The sequence below is a fragment of the Hevea brasiliensis genome, chromosome 3, assembly GCF_030052815.1.
Source record: "Hevea brasiliensis isolate MT/VB/25A 57/8 chromosome 3, ASM3005281v1, whole genome shotgun sequence".
In the NCBI taxonomy this organism is placed as follows: Eukaryota; Viridiplantae; Streptophyta; class Magnoliopsida; order Malpighiales; family Euphorbiaceae; genus Hevea; species Hevea brasiliensis.
In genome coordinates this window covers 111,078,511-111,095,944 of record NC_079495.1, presented here as the reverse complement: position 1 = coordinate 111,095,944, position 17,434 = coordinate 111,078,511, and the positions used below count along the sequence as shown (strand labels likewise).

The 17,434-nt window shown below is 38.7% G+C and overlaps 1 protein-coding gene across 2 annotated transcripts; it reads left to right on the top strand.

Moving 5' to 3' along the window:
• The first annotated feature begins 234 nt into the window (after window positions 1–234).
• Window positions 235–2,582, top strand: LOC110639330 (RNA pseudouridine synthase 1). Of its 2 annotated transcripts, XM_058144579.1 has the most exons (3): window positions 239–688; window positions 1,314–1,963; window positions 2,081–2,582. In XM_058144579.1, the coding sequence occupies exons 1-3, from the start codon at window positions 280–282 to the stop codon at window positions 2,081–2,083; spliced, it is 1,062 nt and encodes a 353-aa protein (XP_058000562.1). In that variant the 5' UTR covers window positions 239–279; the 3' UTR covers window positions 2,084–2,582. The 2 variants fall into 2 exon arrangements, with proteins under 2 accessions (XP_021645922.2, XP_058000562.1); XM_021790230.2 differs by lacking the exon at window positions 2,081–2,582 and having other exon boundaries at window positions 235–688; window positions 1,314–1,996.
• The last annotated feature ends 14,852 nt before the right edge of the window (window positions 2,583–17,434 follow it).

The following is a 17,434-nucleotide window of genomic DNA, read 5'->3' as shown; positions in this document are numbered from 1 at the left end:
AACAAGGAGGGAAAAAGTTGCGTTTTGGTGCAAGGATCTATTATATGATGTTTTTTGTATCAAAGATGACATTCTCCCTCTTCTTTTATAATCTAAGAATCAAAATTTTTCAATGGGGATTTAGCATTTGAGTTTCTTGCGTTTAGCAAAGAACCAGGCTCAGGGTTGATTGGAACTGATAATGGATTTGCAATGCTTACACGACGCCGTTTTGTTTGTTTGTTATATATATATATATCCACACCCAATAGTCATGTAGAAGGAACGGCCACGGAGAGGATGCCCTTCCTAGCTTCCCTCAATCCCACTCTTCTTCTCTCCTCCAGAGTCCAAAACCCCACTCCAAAGTCCAAACTTTGCACAGCAATCTTCTCTTGCTGCTCTCTTCACCATTCATCTAGCAAAGCCATGACATCTCCATCTGTTCCCACAAGCCCCACTTCTCAAAATGCCCCTTTAACTGTTCAGAATTATCCAACACCACTCTCTCCTCCATTGCCTCCCATCTCAAAGCAGATAGAGCTTGCCAGGGCCATGGCTGCGTCTTCAAGATCAAGCCTTTTTGCTTTGTCAAGAAGTGATATCTTATATGAAGATCAGTGGCTCATCGTTGTCAATAAACCGCAAGGAGTTTACTGTGAGGCTGTGTTGGAATCGGTCCCTCGTTTTCTTGCTGATCTCAGTGAAGGTACTGCCTTTTCTGTTTTATCTTTTTCTTTGGAAACGAATAGAGGTTAAAATGTTTGAAGTTGGAAATAGAATTGTAGTTATTTCATCTCTTGATGGGTAGAGAATAAGTGTTGTCTGCCTCATATATCTTGTAAAGCTAATTTGGTTGCTTGAGGATTTTGTGAAATGTGTTATGTAAAGCTAATTTGGTTGCTTGAGGATTTTGTGAAATGTGATTTCCAGCAACGCTTTGCCTAACCAGAATTGTAATTTAATGGCAAGAATAGAATTTCTTATGCTAAATTTTCTAATCTTCCTGATAAGTTGATATGTATTTCCAGGTGAGTTCTATATGAATCTGTGTATGAAAACAACTAATGGCAACCTGTGTCTGAAACTGGTGAATTGCATATAGAATAATATTGTGGTTCAATTAGGAATGCACATAGAGTGTATTTATTTGACTAGGTGAATAGAATCGGAAGTGATATAGGGTAGCATATCTCTATATGCTTGGAGCCACTTTGTGGCCAGATTTATCAATTGGGTCACAATGTAATTGTCATAGCCAGATTCATCAATGGATAACTGTGTATTTCTTTTTGTTAGTGGATATTAAGCTGAGTTTAACTGTTCAACTTCAGGGACCAAAGGCTCGCTGCCTGAGCTCCATCTTGCCAACCGACTAGATCGTGATACAAGTGGCGTAACAGTTATAACCAAATCACACAAAGTGGCTTCTAAGCTTGTGGAGGCATTTACTAATCACAAGGTTAAGAAAACATACATTGCTCTCTGCGTTGGTTCAGCTCCAAAATGGGAAAAAATCACCATTAAATCTGGTCATGGTCGGTCCAAATTTGGAGCCTGGCGTGTATATGCTGCATCGGATGTGGGTCAGACACTACCAGGTGGGTCCATTGTGAGAGACATGGAAACTTCATTTGAACTATTATCAGTAAATGGACAAGGGAACTTCAAAGAGTTATCTGAATTTGAGAAAGATGAAAATATTATAGTAGTTGAAGAAAAGGCTGTGAAAGATGCTGATGGGAAGAAGGATGAGATTTTGGTAAGAGCATTTCCTCAGAGTGGAAGAACACATCAAATTCGGTTGCACTGTCAATATCTTGGAATTTCTATAAGAGGGGATGTGAAATATGAGGGTGTATATGAATGGAATGAGAAAATATATGATGGCCATGAACTGCATGCAGAGAGCTTGTCTTTTGAACATCCAATTACTGGTCTGCCTGTCAAGTTCTGTGCACCTCCACCTTCATGGGCCAAAGAGGTATTGCAGCAATTATAACATTAAAGGGTTTACCTTTACATCTATAAGTCGTGGGTATGTTAGGCAAGCTGAAAATATTGTAAGATGATATAATACTGATGTTTTAATTCTGTGCAGTAGTGAAAGCTTGATTTTGCTGTCAGTTCCAAAGACAATTTTCAGCCATTCAACTGGAAGGTTAATTTCTTTTACTCAGCAACCAAGTCAGCAGATAAGCAGGATGCAGCTAATCTTGGCAGATACATTTGAAAGTGAGTGCATTTGAGAAGCAAACAGTAAAAAGAATTGCATCTATGATTACATGAATGGAATGGAGCATAACAAGGATGCTGTTGATTAACTTCTTTAAAGATCTGAGTCTAGGTTGGCGATTAAAAGGAGATAGATAGATACCTAGCTTAATGGTCTGATGCACCATAGTTAAGTTCCATTTGTGGATCTTAAGGAAATGGCTTGAATTCTGTGTCTTTTAATCCTTCTTTTCTAAAATTGTTAGAGAAGTTGAGAAGCTGTCTGAGTTGTTCCATTGAAAATTCAGGTGATGAATTCTGCTGAGGTTCCTTCACTCAAATCATTTTGATTTCTCTTTGAAAAATAATACAAAGAATTTCAGGATCAAGCACAATTGTGTTGTTCTTTCTACTTTACTTTTGTCTCCATAACAATTGCCTGAGAATTTAAACAGCAATTAGAGGCAATGAAACTGGGTAAAAAAGATCACATTATCTTGTTAATGCAATTTCTCCTTGGTTTGAGCCTGCATTGAGATTTGCTTTTATGATCACTTGATACTATGCGGTAATTCTATTGTTATACTGTTTTGTGTGTATTCGAAGAGGTTCAAACTGGGGTAGAACTCCACTTGGGGAAGGAAGAAGTAGAATATGCCATTGAAGTTGATGGTTTTGAAGTCATTTTGGCTTTATTGCTTTTCATTATGACTCCCTTTTACAAATATGTATCTAAATGATCTGATAGGTTACATTAAAGTTGTGGTGGTAGGTTTAGCAGTAGTGATTAAAAAACATTAAGTAGGTTTAGCAGTTGAGCTATGGGGGGCTTGAGATTAAGTGTGTAAAAGGGAATGAATTCCCTTTTAATCACTTAAAGCGACATATAATTTGTCACTAATAATTTTTAATTAATAACTGTGTGATTAAGGCTTAACGGTTAAAAAAAAACTGAGTCTTTTTGAGTTTTTACAATTGTGTTCAGTAATTTTAATTTTGGCAAATTGGATTCAATTTCAAGGATTAATTGTAAATTTTTTATTAAAATATTATTATTATTATTATTTTAAACTTATATGTGGGTTTCACAATTTAAAAAAAAAAGTATATTTTTTCTTACGTAATAGTTATTGTTACATAATCATTAAGGCTGTTAATTGTTATGGAAACAGTTTTAATTTTAATTTTGATTATTAAGTTTAAAATTGAGAAAAAATTATTAAGCACTATATTACTTTACTTTATTTGGAAGAACAAAAATGCAATGTAATTATCATTATAATCTTATGTTTGTTTATATATATATATATATATATATATATATATATATATATATATATATATATATAATCAAATTAATAATAAAATTTTAATATATAATATTATTTTAATTTAAAATTATTAATATTTTCACTACTACTACCACTACTAAGTCGCAATGGTGGTGATGACCAAGTGGTGGGAGTGACAGTGGCTATGTGGGGGTGGGGGGGAAATGGTGGCTAAGCAGTGATAGCAATGATGGTGGGGCAACAATTATGGTTAGGTAGTGATGGTATGGAGGTGGTAGCGGCAGTGAAGTAGGTGGTGACAATGATGGTGACAAGGTGGGATGGTAATGATAGTAATGGTAGTGACAATAACCGAATGATGATAGTTGTAATAGTAACGAAGGTGATCAGAATGTTAGTAATAGTATTGATAATAAATGAAAAAAATTAAAATATGTAATTATGATTAATTTTTTTTGTATTAATTATTATGTTACTTAAAATGTAATTGATTATATTATGTATTTATCATTTCAACTCAACTCAACTAAGCTTTTATCCCAAAAATTTGGAGTCGGCTATATGGATTCTCTTTTCTTCACTTTAAACGATTTTGAGTTAAATCCTTAGAAATATATAATGCTTCTAGGTCATGTTATACCACTCTCCTCCATGTCAGTTTAGATCTATCCCTTCTTTTCTTTCTATCATCTAACCTAATGTGCTCTACTTGTCTAACTAGAGCTTTCGTATGTCTACGCTTTGCATGACCAAACCACCTTAATCTTCCTTCTCTCAACTTATCCTCAATTGGCACTACTCCTACCTTTTCTCTAATACTCTCATTACGGATTTTATTTAGTCTAGTATGGCTACTCATCCACCTTAACATCCTTATCTCCGCAACTCTTATCTTAGACACATACGACTCCTTCAATGCTCAACACTCACTACCATATAACGTGGCCGATCGTGTAACACCCCAAAAATTTTAAATTTATTATTTGATGAGTAATATTGGTATTTTAATTTTATTTAAATTTTAAGAAATTTTTTGAGATTTTTTCATATTTTAAAAATCGGGTTCGATTTTCTGAAAATATAAACTTTGATGATTTTTAAAAATTAATTTAAAGACCACGTGGTAAAACTAAAAATATATTTGGAGTCTACAAATTTTTCTGAGTTTTCTAGAATTTTTTCGGAAGTTTTGGACCTCGTTTTCGGTCCCGAGGCAGAGTAAAAAATTTAAAATTTTATATTCCGAATCGAACCGGCCGAATCGAACCGGATCGGATCGGACCTGTCGAATTGGACCAGTCTTCTTCTTTTTCTTCCTCCTCCCCGCGCGCATCCGAATCGAACCGATCGAATCAGACCGGTCTTCTTCTTTTTCTTCCTCCTCCCCGCGCGCGTCCGACCCCTCTCCCCTTTTCTCTCTTTTTCTCTCTCCTCCCTTCTCCCCTTGCCGCGCCGCCACCTCCCCTGCCACCCCAGCTCGCCGGCGCGCCGCCTCACCCCTCCCCCAAGGCCGGCTGCGGCCTGGAACGCCGGAAAACGGCGCCTGAAGTGGAGCGACGCGCGCGCGACCGTTCGTCTTCCCGGCCAAAATTCGGCCCATCCGGCTTCAATGCCCAATACTCACTACCATATAACGTGGTCGATCGTGTAACACCCCAAAAATTTTAAATTTATTATTTGATGAGTAATATTGGTATTTTAATTTTATTTAAATTTTAAGAAATTTTTTGAGATTTTTTCAGATTTTAAAAATCGGGTTCGATTTTTCGAAAATATAAACTTTGATGATTTTTAAAAATTAATTTAAAGACCACGTGGTAAAACTAAAAATATATTTGTAGTCTACAAATTTTTCTGAGTTTTCTAGAATTTTTTCAAAATTTTTGGAACTCGTTTTCGGTCCCGAGGCAGAGTAAAAAATTCAAAATTTTATATTCCGAATCGAACAAACCGAATCGAACCAGATCGGATCGGACTGGTCGAATCGGACCGGTCTTCTTCTTTTTCTTCCTCCTCCCCGCGCGCGCCCGACCCCTCTCTCCTTTTCTCTCTTTTTCTCTCTCCTCCCTTCTCCCCTTGCCGCGCCGCCACCTCCCCTGCCACCCCAGCTCGCCGGCGCGCCGCCTCACCCCTCCCCCAAGGCCGGCCGCAGCCTGGAACACCGAAAAATGTTGCCTAAAGTGGAGTGACGCGCGCGCGACCGTTCGTCTTCCCGGCCAAAATTCGGCCCATCCGGCCACCAATCGGACCGGGTCTTGTGTCTAAACTCATCTACTCGTCGAGAGCTTTCCATAGACACCAAGAACACCAAAATCCATCGAGCGGTTTGTCCAATTTTTGCCCGGGAAGTTTTAGCCCATTTTGACTTTCGGGCTAGATTTCTGGCAAATCGTGAATCCCACGAGAAAACTGAGAGTACCAGAGCGCTCCACTCGTCGAGAGCTTCGCGGCAACATAAATTTTGAATTTTTCCGACACAGTTTTTCGGTGGGTCCCACGGAACTTCGCAGTGTCTTTTCGAGCATTAAATGAGCTTAGAAAATTCTGAAAAAATTTATGTACTAACCCCCGTGTTGTGGGCTTCGTGTAGGTAACCTCAATTCGCGAAAATTCGACAGTTGACCGGATCTGTGAATTTCCGGCCAGACAGACCCGTTACCGGAAAAGTCTCCGAATTGGACCAAGGTTTTGGCTACCCCCCCCATTGTCAGACGTCCCGAGCGCGTTCCCAAAGTCAGAATCAGCAAAGGTAAATCCGAACCTTACTTTTTCGTAATTTTCTAGTGCTTAAATAGGATTAAAAAAATTCATAAAATATTTGTGGTAGCTCAGAAAATTATAATTCTTTTTGCAATAGCCTAGTAATATTGTTAAGGACCGCGGGGCAAAGTTTTAGAATTTTTAGAGCTTGTTTGGGTAGTTTTTGCAAAAACGATTAATTATAAGGACTAAATTGAAATTTTACATATTGTGATGGATGACTAATTTGATGGGCCCAGGAGGGGCTGTGTGATGTGATTGAATTGTGGATATATGAGTTGTGAATATAGAAGTGTCTTTTGAGCCCTTTTGCAGGTTGCGTAGGTCCTAAGTATAGGGGAGACTCTGCCGGATTTTCGGCACGACTTAAGACGTATTTGGTCTTTTCATGATTTGCATTGAGTCAATTGTGTTAAATAATTGTAATGTAATTGTCAGGTGAGTCGGGACAGCCTTCTTCCTCCGCCCAGCCGCCACAGTGACCGTTGTCAAGTCTGTGAGTAAAATATTAATTTTAATTGTAATTTCACTATTATTATATGTTCAAGCATGTCCATGCATCACTTATATGTATGTATCTATGTAGATAAACTCTAGGCACGTTTTATGTTGCATTCATAACTGTTAAAGTGCAATGGATGTTGTTGTGGTAATTTGGAGCAGTGTGCGTGCGTTGGCGTGCGTGTGATGTGGTGTAGACTATGGATAGGACGGGTAGACACGGCTTGAGATCTTCGCTGGGACCCGGTCCTTCGGGGTAGTCACGGCTTGAGTTCTTCGCTGGGACCCCGATTTGGTTTATTAAGCGAAAGTCCGGCTTGAGTTCTTCGCTGGCACCAGGTTGGATTTAAGAGAGCTGTATAGGGGATCAGCTCCCATATATTATGATTGATATTACTAGGTGTGTGAGTGCTCCAAAATACCTTTTTGCTGTTATGATGTGAATTTATTACTGATGCTGCATTTCACTCCACAGGGTGCATTAATTTTAGATAGTTATAGAGATTATGGTTAAAATTGATATTTTACTCTCTGAGTCGAGCATTCACTCCTGTTCAATATTTTTCCAGGCCACAGGAGGATATTTTTTGAAGTTAACCTGCTTTTCTCCATCGCAGGTCGTTTTCTCATGTTTGTGTAATTTTATAAACTTCTAGAAATTTCCGCATGTGTTAGAAATGTTTAAATGATTCGAGTCTGTAATATAAATTGTTATGTGGACCTGTAAAATTTTTATATGCATGTTTGATGGACTGGATGAGGGAGCTGAGCTCCCATTGATCTTTATGTTGATATGAGTATGTGGAGGGTGAGCTGAGCTCCCCAATCGATGATATATTTTGTTTACAGGTCGGTGAAGGAATGGAAGCGTGAAAAACACAAGTTTATACCATTGAATTCAAAAATTTTCACCTAGGGTCACATGCATCATGCAAGATTTATTTTTATCTATTTGATTTCAATGATAAACAACATATTAAAACTCTTTTAATATGTTTTTGGATCTGTATTTGCCATTTAAGATTTTAAAATTAATCAGATTAATTTTAGAACCCTAGATTAAATCAAGAACGATTACACTAACCTCTTGATGTCTTTGCGTGTCTGCGCCTTTGAGATTCGTCTTGAGGACACGGATGTTGTCCCTCTAGCTTGTCCACACCAAGAACACCTATGGCAGCCCTTGAACAGCTTCTAAAGCCTTTTCTATTAATTAGAAATTTAAGTTCTGCCTTTTAAGAAATTAGAGATGTAAACAGGACACTAGAAACAATTTCTAGTGTTCTTAATTGAAGAGATCGATGGCTAATCTCTTTGAATTGATGAGAGATGAAGAAGAATAGCTGGAGAGGCTCAAAGTGGCGTGACAAATGAGAGGAGAGGCTGCTGGTTATTTTTCTTTTCATAACCACACTTAAATAGCTAGGTTAACACATTAAACTCTTGCCACATGTCACCCTTTGATTAACTCTAGGTTTAAGTGACCCAATCAAATTTTGCCAAGTGTCAAACCTATATTTAATCTTGATTTTAATCATCTTACATGATTAAAAAACATTTGGCAAGCTTATGTGTTATGCCATGTGTCACCATCTCATGATGCCACGTGTCACACTGCAAAATGACCAAAATGCCCCTGTGTCTTAATTTTGAGTTCTCAACCCAAAATAATTATTTTTCTTCTTCTTATTAATTTATATCAAATATAAATTAATTAATTAATCTCTATTAATTAATTTCTCATTAATTAAATTCATATTTAAACACTTTAAATATAAATTTAACTTATATTATACATCCAATAATCTAGATTTGGTTTCAAGTCATGCTAGGGACTTTGCAATCTAATTACAAACCAAACCTATTTAATTAATCAATTAAACTCTTTAATTAATTAATTAAATCATATTTAATTAGGTGATAACTTGTGTATGTGTGTGACTTACTAGGCTCATCACTAATTGGCAATGAGAAATGATATCAACTTTTAATATCATTAGAATTCTTTCTTACCATAAATGATTTCTCTAAATCATTTTATGAACCTCATAGACCATGGTTAACACCTAGCATAGCATGCCATGGCCACCCAATTAGTAATAAGGTTTACCTTAAATGAACCTATAATCATATGTTACCATGCACTAGAATCTCTCTGTTACAAAATCCCAACTCAAACTGGAGTCATGGTTTATGTCAAACTCCATTTGCTATGAATATTATGTTCTCTTTTAATTCCAGTTCTTGATTAAAAAGATTTTCTCATCAGAAACTCTTTTCTGAATAAATCTATCTGTCCTGGCCAGGAATTTGAAACATCAAGAACAATTAAATGAACATAGGATTTTATCTCTATTTACTTAGAGGAATATATTCCATCTTGATCAATACCTACCTCCATATATAACTAGTAGGAGCCAACACATGCCCATATACCCATACATAGTACAAGTATGAAAGCAGTATCAAACTCAAACTACCTATATACAAGATAACTGTGCTATCTCAGGTCTAAAGATTATATACACTGATGTGATTTATGACAAAATATTGACAAGAGTAAACTCCATGTGCTTGTCATAAGCGTCACTGGTTCGGCCTACTTATCATTTATAAGTGCCTATCATGTTTGTTATATGGCATGAGACTCACCATTCCATCTTATTTATATCTCATATAAATAACTTGGGAACAAACATGAATACAATCTTTCTGGATAAGTCATGTCCTTATTATGAAGTATCCTCGATTGTGAACCTATTTATGATACTTTGTGTTAGAAATATTGTCACTCATATTCTTAACAACTTAAGAATAATATTTCTAACAAAATATAAATGGACCTTTTCTATTACACATAAATATATTATGTGTCGACACCATATTTTGGCCGATCCCCAGAATCAATAAACCTTGAAACCGATCCCTAGCACTAAATTTTTCTTTACCAGCCAACTACATTTCCGACCTCTCTTTGCCATATTACCGATCTCTCTTCACAGAAAATTGAATCAATGCTAAGCCCTCGTATCATCTAAGGCCTTGCCAAGTCGCTTACCGATCTCTCAAGCCAATTGTCAAATTTCCTGACCGGTCGATTACATTCCCGATCTCTCCTGTCAAACAAAATTGAATCAATACTAGATCTTTATGTCACTGGTCTTATTGCCGATCTCTCATTTTAAGTTTAGGAATAATTAAGATTCCAATCCGATGTCATGATGATCTTGATTTTAAGTGGGTTCACCAAATTTCCAATTTTAATCAAATCCCGATTAACGTTGATTCCCTATCGATCTCATGCTCATTATGTTTTCCGATCTCTCACACTTAGGTTAATAATCTCTTTCAGTTACTTCGATATACTCAGACAATCAAGTGTTAAACAATTTAGAGATTTTTCGATCACAATCATCCATTGAACAAAAGAGGCATTTCATTTCATTTCAAAAAATTGTACAAGTCATTCAGCTGGAGGATCACCCCCAGTCTGATCTACATTTTATCCGTCTCCTCCCTCACCCTCCTCCTCACTATCCTCACCCTCGCCTTCGGGAGCCAGGTCGGCCATCCAAGAGAAGTCCTCCTGCAGGTAAAGCTCGAGGCTCGGCCAAGAGATCCTTGTGAGCGTTCACATAGGCACCGGCTATTCCTGTCACCATCTCTTCATCTTTTGCCTTAAGCTCCTCAGTGAGGTGAGCGACCTGAGCAGTTTCATCGGTCCGGAGTGCCTGGACCTCTCTAAGAGCACGATCCCTTTCACGGCACGATCAGTGCATTACTGCCTTATCCTCATAGTACTTCATCCGCCCCTCAATTTGAGATATGTAATCTTGAGCGGATGAGAGTTGGGATAGGAGGGATGCCACTTCTTGACTCTTCCTTTCGACTTCTTGACTCTTTTTCTCGACCTCCTTACCCCAGCGGTAAGCCTTTTCCGAACTATGTCTTTGGTTCACGGGCACTCTACATGCACTCATAGAGCGGGTTAGGATGTCGTCAAGATTGTCCGGAGACAGTGCATCGATCCTCCCAAGGCAGATGGTAGACCCAAATCTTTTGCAAAATCGGTGTTGTCCCGAACGGTTCGGTTGTTCTCTAGGGATTCAATCATTACTTTGGCGCCACATGAAGGGGGCATCGTAGGAGGTCAGCCCCCGCCGGTGCTTGGAGCAAGCGGAGGAGGTGGAGGCGGCTCTTCTGTTGAGGAGGAGATCGAGCGGCCGGTGATCGGCGGCCCCAAGGTCGGGCGGATCTCCTGCGTCTCCCGAGGTTCATGGCGGGTGTTTGAAGTAGTGCCAACGCTTCATCTCCTTTATTTTCCGGAAATCTCTCTCTCCTTCTTCCGCTTCGGAACCTTCACCACCCGCCATACCTACACAAAAAGAGGTCGAGATCGCTAAGGTCCAAAGATCGAGAAATAGAAAATACCGATGCCAAGATCGAGAAATTTGAAGCGCGCTTGATCAAGGCAGCCTCGGAAGGCTACCAAGATCCGCCACGAGTTAGGGTGAATTTGGGCGATGCACACTCGGTGGAATTTTAGGACCTCCTTGAAGAAGTCGTCCGAGAGACCAAGACCGGCCTTTAATTGTTCCTCGTATACCATCACCATGTCATTCTCTTCAAAGGAGTGATCGGCTCAGTGATCGCCGTGACACCGGATAAGTTCATATGAATCGGGCTCTATGTTGTACTCCTGGCTAAACGACTGCAGATCGGATTCTTGCAAGATTGACGGCAGCTCGTCCATAGGAAGATTCTCCCTCCCCGAAGAAGGTGCATGCCTTGATGGTGCGATTCGCCCCCGAGCTGGAATGGAGACCCTAAGAGGTTCTGGTTGTGCGCTCGGCCCGACCACCTCTTCTTCATCAGACGACCATGAAACATGGACGGAAGGTGGGCTTGCCGCTCTCTGACCTTCGGCGCCGCTCATTTTTAAGAAAAACAAAGAACTTAAAGCTAAATGAAGGATTAAAACCCTTACCGGAGCTTGAACGGAGTCAGAAGAACTTGAGAAAACGAGAGAACTTTGAAGTTGTGAGCAAGAGACTGAAAATGACATATAGGAGCAAATGGCTAACCCTTTGCCCCTATTTATACTCGTCCGAGCATTTAATGCTCACGATGCCCTAGGCAATGCATCGGTTAACGGGATTCGCCAGCTGTTCTGACACGTCTCTCAAATTCCATAAAGAGAACGGCTAATTAGAGATTGGCATATTAAGATAAATGTTTCGAATTGTGGATCAGTTAAGGGTTGTTCGGTTAGGAACCAGATCGGATAAACACATCAGAGATCGGAAAATAATCAATGCAATAATAACAAGATGAGAATTGACTTTTATTTCCAAAAGATCGGATTACATCATTTGGGGCGATCTCTAGGGATCGGAATTATAGAGATCGGAACATGGGGGATCAGCATGAGAGATCGGAATAGGAGCATGGGAGGGATCGGAAGGCAAAAAGAATAAGACAAATCCCAAATAACCGTCGTCAGAGTCAGAGCCGAGGTAGTTAAAGCGTGGCAGACGAGATCTCCACAGCACGCTTAAGAATCGCCCGCAATGCTGACAGGTGCCAGGGTATGTCATGACAGTCCTGTACATCCCAATCTCCACCGTTGATTTCACTTGTAAGGACGAACCCGGAGCCCTTGGATCAAGAGAGGAGACGACAAGACCAGCGCCTTTCGCTCTTAGCCCTCAGATCGCTCCGGACAAGAGGATTTGAGACCGTCAGATTGAAAGAAGAAAAGGACAAATATTCTGAAGAATAATCTCAGCCGTTCATTTTGGTTCTCTTTAATTCTCAAGCATCCGATCATGTCCTTCAAAATCTTGACCCTCCATCTCCCTCGAAATAAATCCTGACCCTTCATGGGGAGCACCCGATTCCTATAAATACCTGCATGAAAAACTGTTCAAGGGACGGGCAAAAAGAGAGATAGTTATTAGAGCGGAAGAACTCTGAAACTTCATTCAGTTTGTCATTCTGCTACTTAGAAGTGTTGATTAGAAAGACTTTTGAAACTAGTTTTCTGAAGTTTTTTTTCTTGAAATGGATTCTGAATACTGGAACTCTACATTTTCAGTTTGTTCATTATCTGGTCACACTCTCACTTTCATCCCTTTATCATCTATGTTTTCATTCCCATTGTCCAAGCTCAACTTCATTCCACTCGGTTTTTATCTTAATCTGATTGCATTTTGGCTAAGCACCCTTCAGTTCACGACGAACATCAGCCCTCAGGCTAATCAGTCCGCTGTCTTATCACTATTTGTCACCCCGTAGTTATTTCAATAAATTTGGCTCCTTACAGGTAAGAGCTCATACTGCTGTTTTATTAAGTGTTTACGTTTACTTTTCGCACTTTCTTTGTTCTTCTTACATATGCGATTTTCTCCAAGTTCATTTTGTGCAAAAGAACCCCAAAGGATGTTACTCTCGAGTTATCTCTTTAGTGATCAGTCCATCATTTTATTAATCTTCGTCATTTCTGAATGCAAGTTTTCTAGCTCCTAGTAGCGTGTAAGTGGTTGGGTAAAACGTGAGTAATCGCAACTTAAGGGTCTCTTTTAAGAGAGAGCACGAATAACACGTCGGAAAATAGCCAAACTATTAGGTGGCGTAACGGCAATTCGGCAAGATGCCATAAAGTGGAATAAAACCAAAGTAAACGAAACAGAATAGATCGGACATTAATAGGTACTGGTAAAGTGACCTTAGGGGAGGTCAGCAAAATTCAGTCCATCTTCTCTTATTTAGTCACAAAATATCAATTAGTTGAAAGAAGCCTTATCCCCAGCACCTTAGAACGCCAGAATCCTTAGCTTTAGGACCTTATGACATGTAGCTGAAATTAAAATTCGGGAGATCGGAAAGATCCCATTCAGGTTCCTGTTAATTTAAAAGAGATCGGAAGAGAGTTCTTATCCGATTCTCAACTCAAAACTTTAATTAAATAGAGATCGGAGGAGAGTTCTTATCCGGTCTCAAATCAAAATTTTAAATAAATACTTAATAGAGATCGGAGGAGAGTTCTTATCCGGTCTCAACTCAAAATTTTAATAAACATTAAATAGAGATCAGAGGAGAGTTCTTATCCGGTCTCAACTCAAAATTTTTAATGATTTAAAAGAGATCGGAGGAGAGTTCTTATCCGGTCTCAACTCAGAATTTTAATAAATATTAAAGAGTTCGGAGAAGAGTTCTTATCCGATTCTTAAATTAAAATTTTAATAAAATATTCCTTTCAAATAAAATTAACATACAATAGTAACTCACTAAGGTTGTCTCATTTACTTATGTATCTAGGTGATCCAAATTTAGTGAAAAATCAAAATGTTCCTTTAGTCAAAAGGATTAACATGCCCATTCAAGCCCTCCTAACTAATGCAAAGTTAAATCTACTTACCCTTATTAAGGGACGAGGTGGGGTGCCTAACACCTTCCCCACCCGCTACTTTACCGAACCTAGAATCTCTGTCTTGAAGTGGTTTCATTTCAATTTATTTTCACAAATGGTTTTCTTTAGTTTCCCTCAAAACTAAGGTGGCGGCTCCTCACTCTTTCCCACTTCGGTGAGGGTTCGTTCAGTCGACCGCAAAACCCCTTGCGACATTATGTAAACGGAAAAGTGGAAATGCCTTTATTAATAAAAATATGTACAAGATACATACTAAATGATATGCTCTAGGGCATACTACTAACAATCTCCCACTAGCACTAAAGCCATTCATTACAATATCTTAGACCTATCTTCTCAAGATGTCGGTCTAACTGAGTCTGTGACATAGGCTTAGTGAATGGATCAGCTGGATTTTCAGCTGATGCTATTTTCTGCATGGCTACATCGCCTCGCCCAACTATTTCTTTGATAATGTGGTAGCGCATTTCTATGTGTTTGGATTTTGGTGAGACCTTAGTTCCTTAGCCTGTATGACTGCTCCATTATTGTCACAGTGTAGTGGAACTGCTGACTCAATGGAAGGAACTACTGTAAGTTCTGTCACGAACTTCTTTATCCAAGCGACTTCCTTTGCAAAGATCTCGATGCAAAGAATATACTCAGCCTCTGTAGTGGAATCTGCAGTCGTGCTCTGTTTGGAACTCTTCCAACTGACTGCACCTCCATTACAAATGAACACATATCCAGAGGTAGACTTTCTATCATCGATATCTGATTGGAAATCAGAATTAGTATAACCATCCAATCGCAAGTCTCCACCTCCATAAATCAAGAATAAATCCTTAGTTCTTCTTAAGTACTTAAGGATATTCTTGACAGCTATCCAGTGTTCCAAACCTGGATTGGATTGATACCTGCTAGTCAAACTAACAGCATATGCGATATCCAGCCTAGTACACAACATTGCATACATTAAACTTCCAATAGCCGAAGCATATGGAATCCTGGCCATCTTATCTCTTTCTTCAGGTGTCTTTGGAGACATCTCTTTAGAAAGATGGATACCATGTCTCACCGGTAACAATCCTCTCTTGGAATTAAGCATGTTAAACCTCTTTAACACCTTTTCCAAGTATAGACTTTGGGATAAACCAATTATTCTTTTCGCCCTATCTCTATAAATGCGAATCCCAAGAATATAGGTTGCCTCCCCTAAATCTTTAATAGAGAATGTATTTGACAACCATACCTTTATAGTCGTCAACATACCTGTATCATTACCCATCAACAGTATGTCATCCACATATAAGACAAGGAAAGTGATAGCACTGTCACTAACCTTCTTATATACACATGGCTCATCCTCATTTTTGATAAAACCAAAGGATTTAATGGCTTCATCAAAACGGATGTTCCAACTCCTCGAAGCTTGTTTCAACCCATAAATGGATCGCTTTAGCTTGCATACCTTGGAACCATCTTGGGATTCAAATCCCCTAGGTTGTTCCATGAAAATGTTTTCTTCAATGTATCCATTGAGAAAAGCTTTGACATCCATCCGCCAAATCTCATAATCATAGTATGCGCTATTGCTAGTAAAATCCTAATTGATTTAAGCATGGCAACAAAGCAGAAAATCTCCTCATAGTCGATTCCTTGCCTTTGGCGAAACCCTTTCGCTACTAGCCTTGCCTTATAGGTCTCTACCTTTCCATCAGAACCAATTTTCTTCTTGAAAACCCATTTGTTCCCTATAGGTATAATACCTTCAGGTGGGTCAACAAGATCCCAAACTTGATTCTTATACATGGAATCAATCTCGGATTTCATAGCATCAATCCATTTTGAAGAGTCTATATCTGATATAGCTTCTTCATAGGTAAGTGGATCATCTCCATGATCTACTTCTTCATGAGTAGACAACTCTTGTTCTTCTTCATGAAGAAAACCATATCTCACTGGTGGGTGAGATACCCTGGTTGTTCTACGAGGAACAGCTGTAGATGTTTCATCAACGGGTATTGGTTGACTAGATGGATCTATATCCATCTGATCTGTTAGTTGGTCAGAATTCTCCAATTCTAACTCTATTTGCCTTCCTTTGCCTCCTTCTTGAACAAACTGTTGTTCAAGAAATGTGGCATCTCTACTTATCACAACCTTTTGTGAAGTAGGCAAATAAAAATAATATCCAAAACTATCTTTTGGATATCCAACAAATCGACCTTTTTCTGATCTGGTCTCCAATTTATCAGTGTTCAGCTTTTTGATATAAGCTGGACAGCCCCAAATCTTAACATGCTTAAGACTTGGTTTTCTTCCATGCCATATCTCATAAGGTGTGGAAGAAATTGATTTTGATGGAATCCTATTCAGAATATACAAAGCTGATTCTAATGCAAATCCCCAAAAGAAGATTGGCATATCAAGATAGCTCATCATACTACGTACCATATCCAATAGGGTACGATTTCTCCTTCAGATACACCATTCAAATTGTGGCGTTCCTGGAGGAGTCAGCTGAGAAACAATGACATGCTCTCTCAAGTATTCATCAAATTCAGTACTCAAATATTCACCTCCACGATCTGATCGAAGAACTTTAATATTCTTTCCTGTTTGATTTTCTACTTCAGATTTAAATTCTTTGAACTTTTCAAAAGATTCATGTTTGTATTTCATCAAATACAAATACCCAAACCTTGATTTATCATCAGTAAAGGTAATAAAATAATGAAAACCCCCTCTAGCCATTTCTTTAAATGGACCACATACATCACTATGTATTAGCTCCAAAATATTTTCAGCTCTTAGCCCTTGTCCAACAAAGGGTGATCTAGTCATTTTGCCCTGAAGGCAAGATTCACAAGTTGGAGTAGGCTCAAAGCCCAATGAGGATAGAATCCCCATTTTCTCCAATTTTGCAATCCTATCTTCTGCAACATGACATAACCTTAAGTGCCAAATATATTTTGAACTTGAGTTGGTTTTCACCATGGCATTGTATTCATTTAGATTGCTATACTCTGGCCAGTGGAAACACTTTCTTACTGGCAATGGAAACACTTTCTTGTTGGCAATGGAAACACTTTCCTTTGCCTGTGTCAGCTTTGGTCTTCCTTTTCTGTTTAGCTATTTTCTTGGAAGGACCAGGAATCTGAGGTTTCTTTTTCTTATTGCCCTTCTTCTTGTTGGACTTTCCAGCAGAAGAAGATGCAACCAAAGCTACCTCTTTTCCTTTATTTCCTGGCATATTCTTTTGGGCAATAACCAG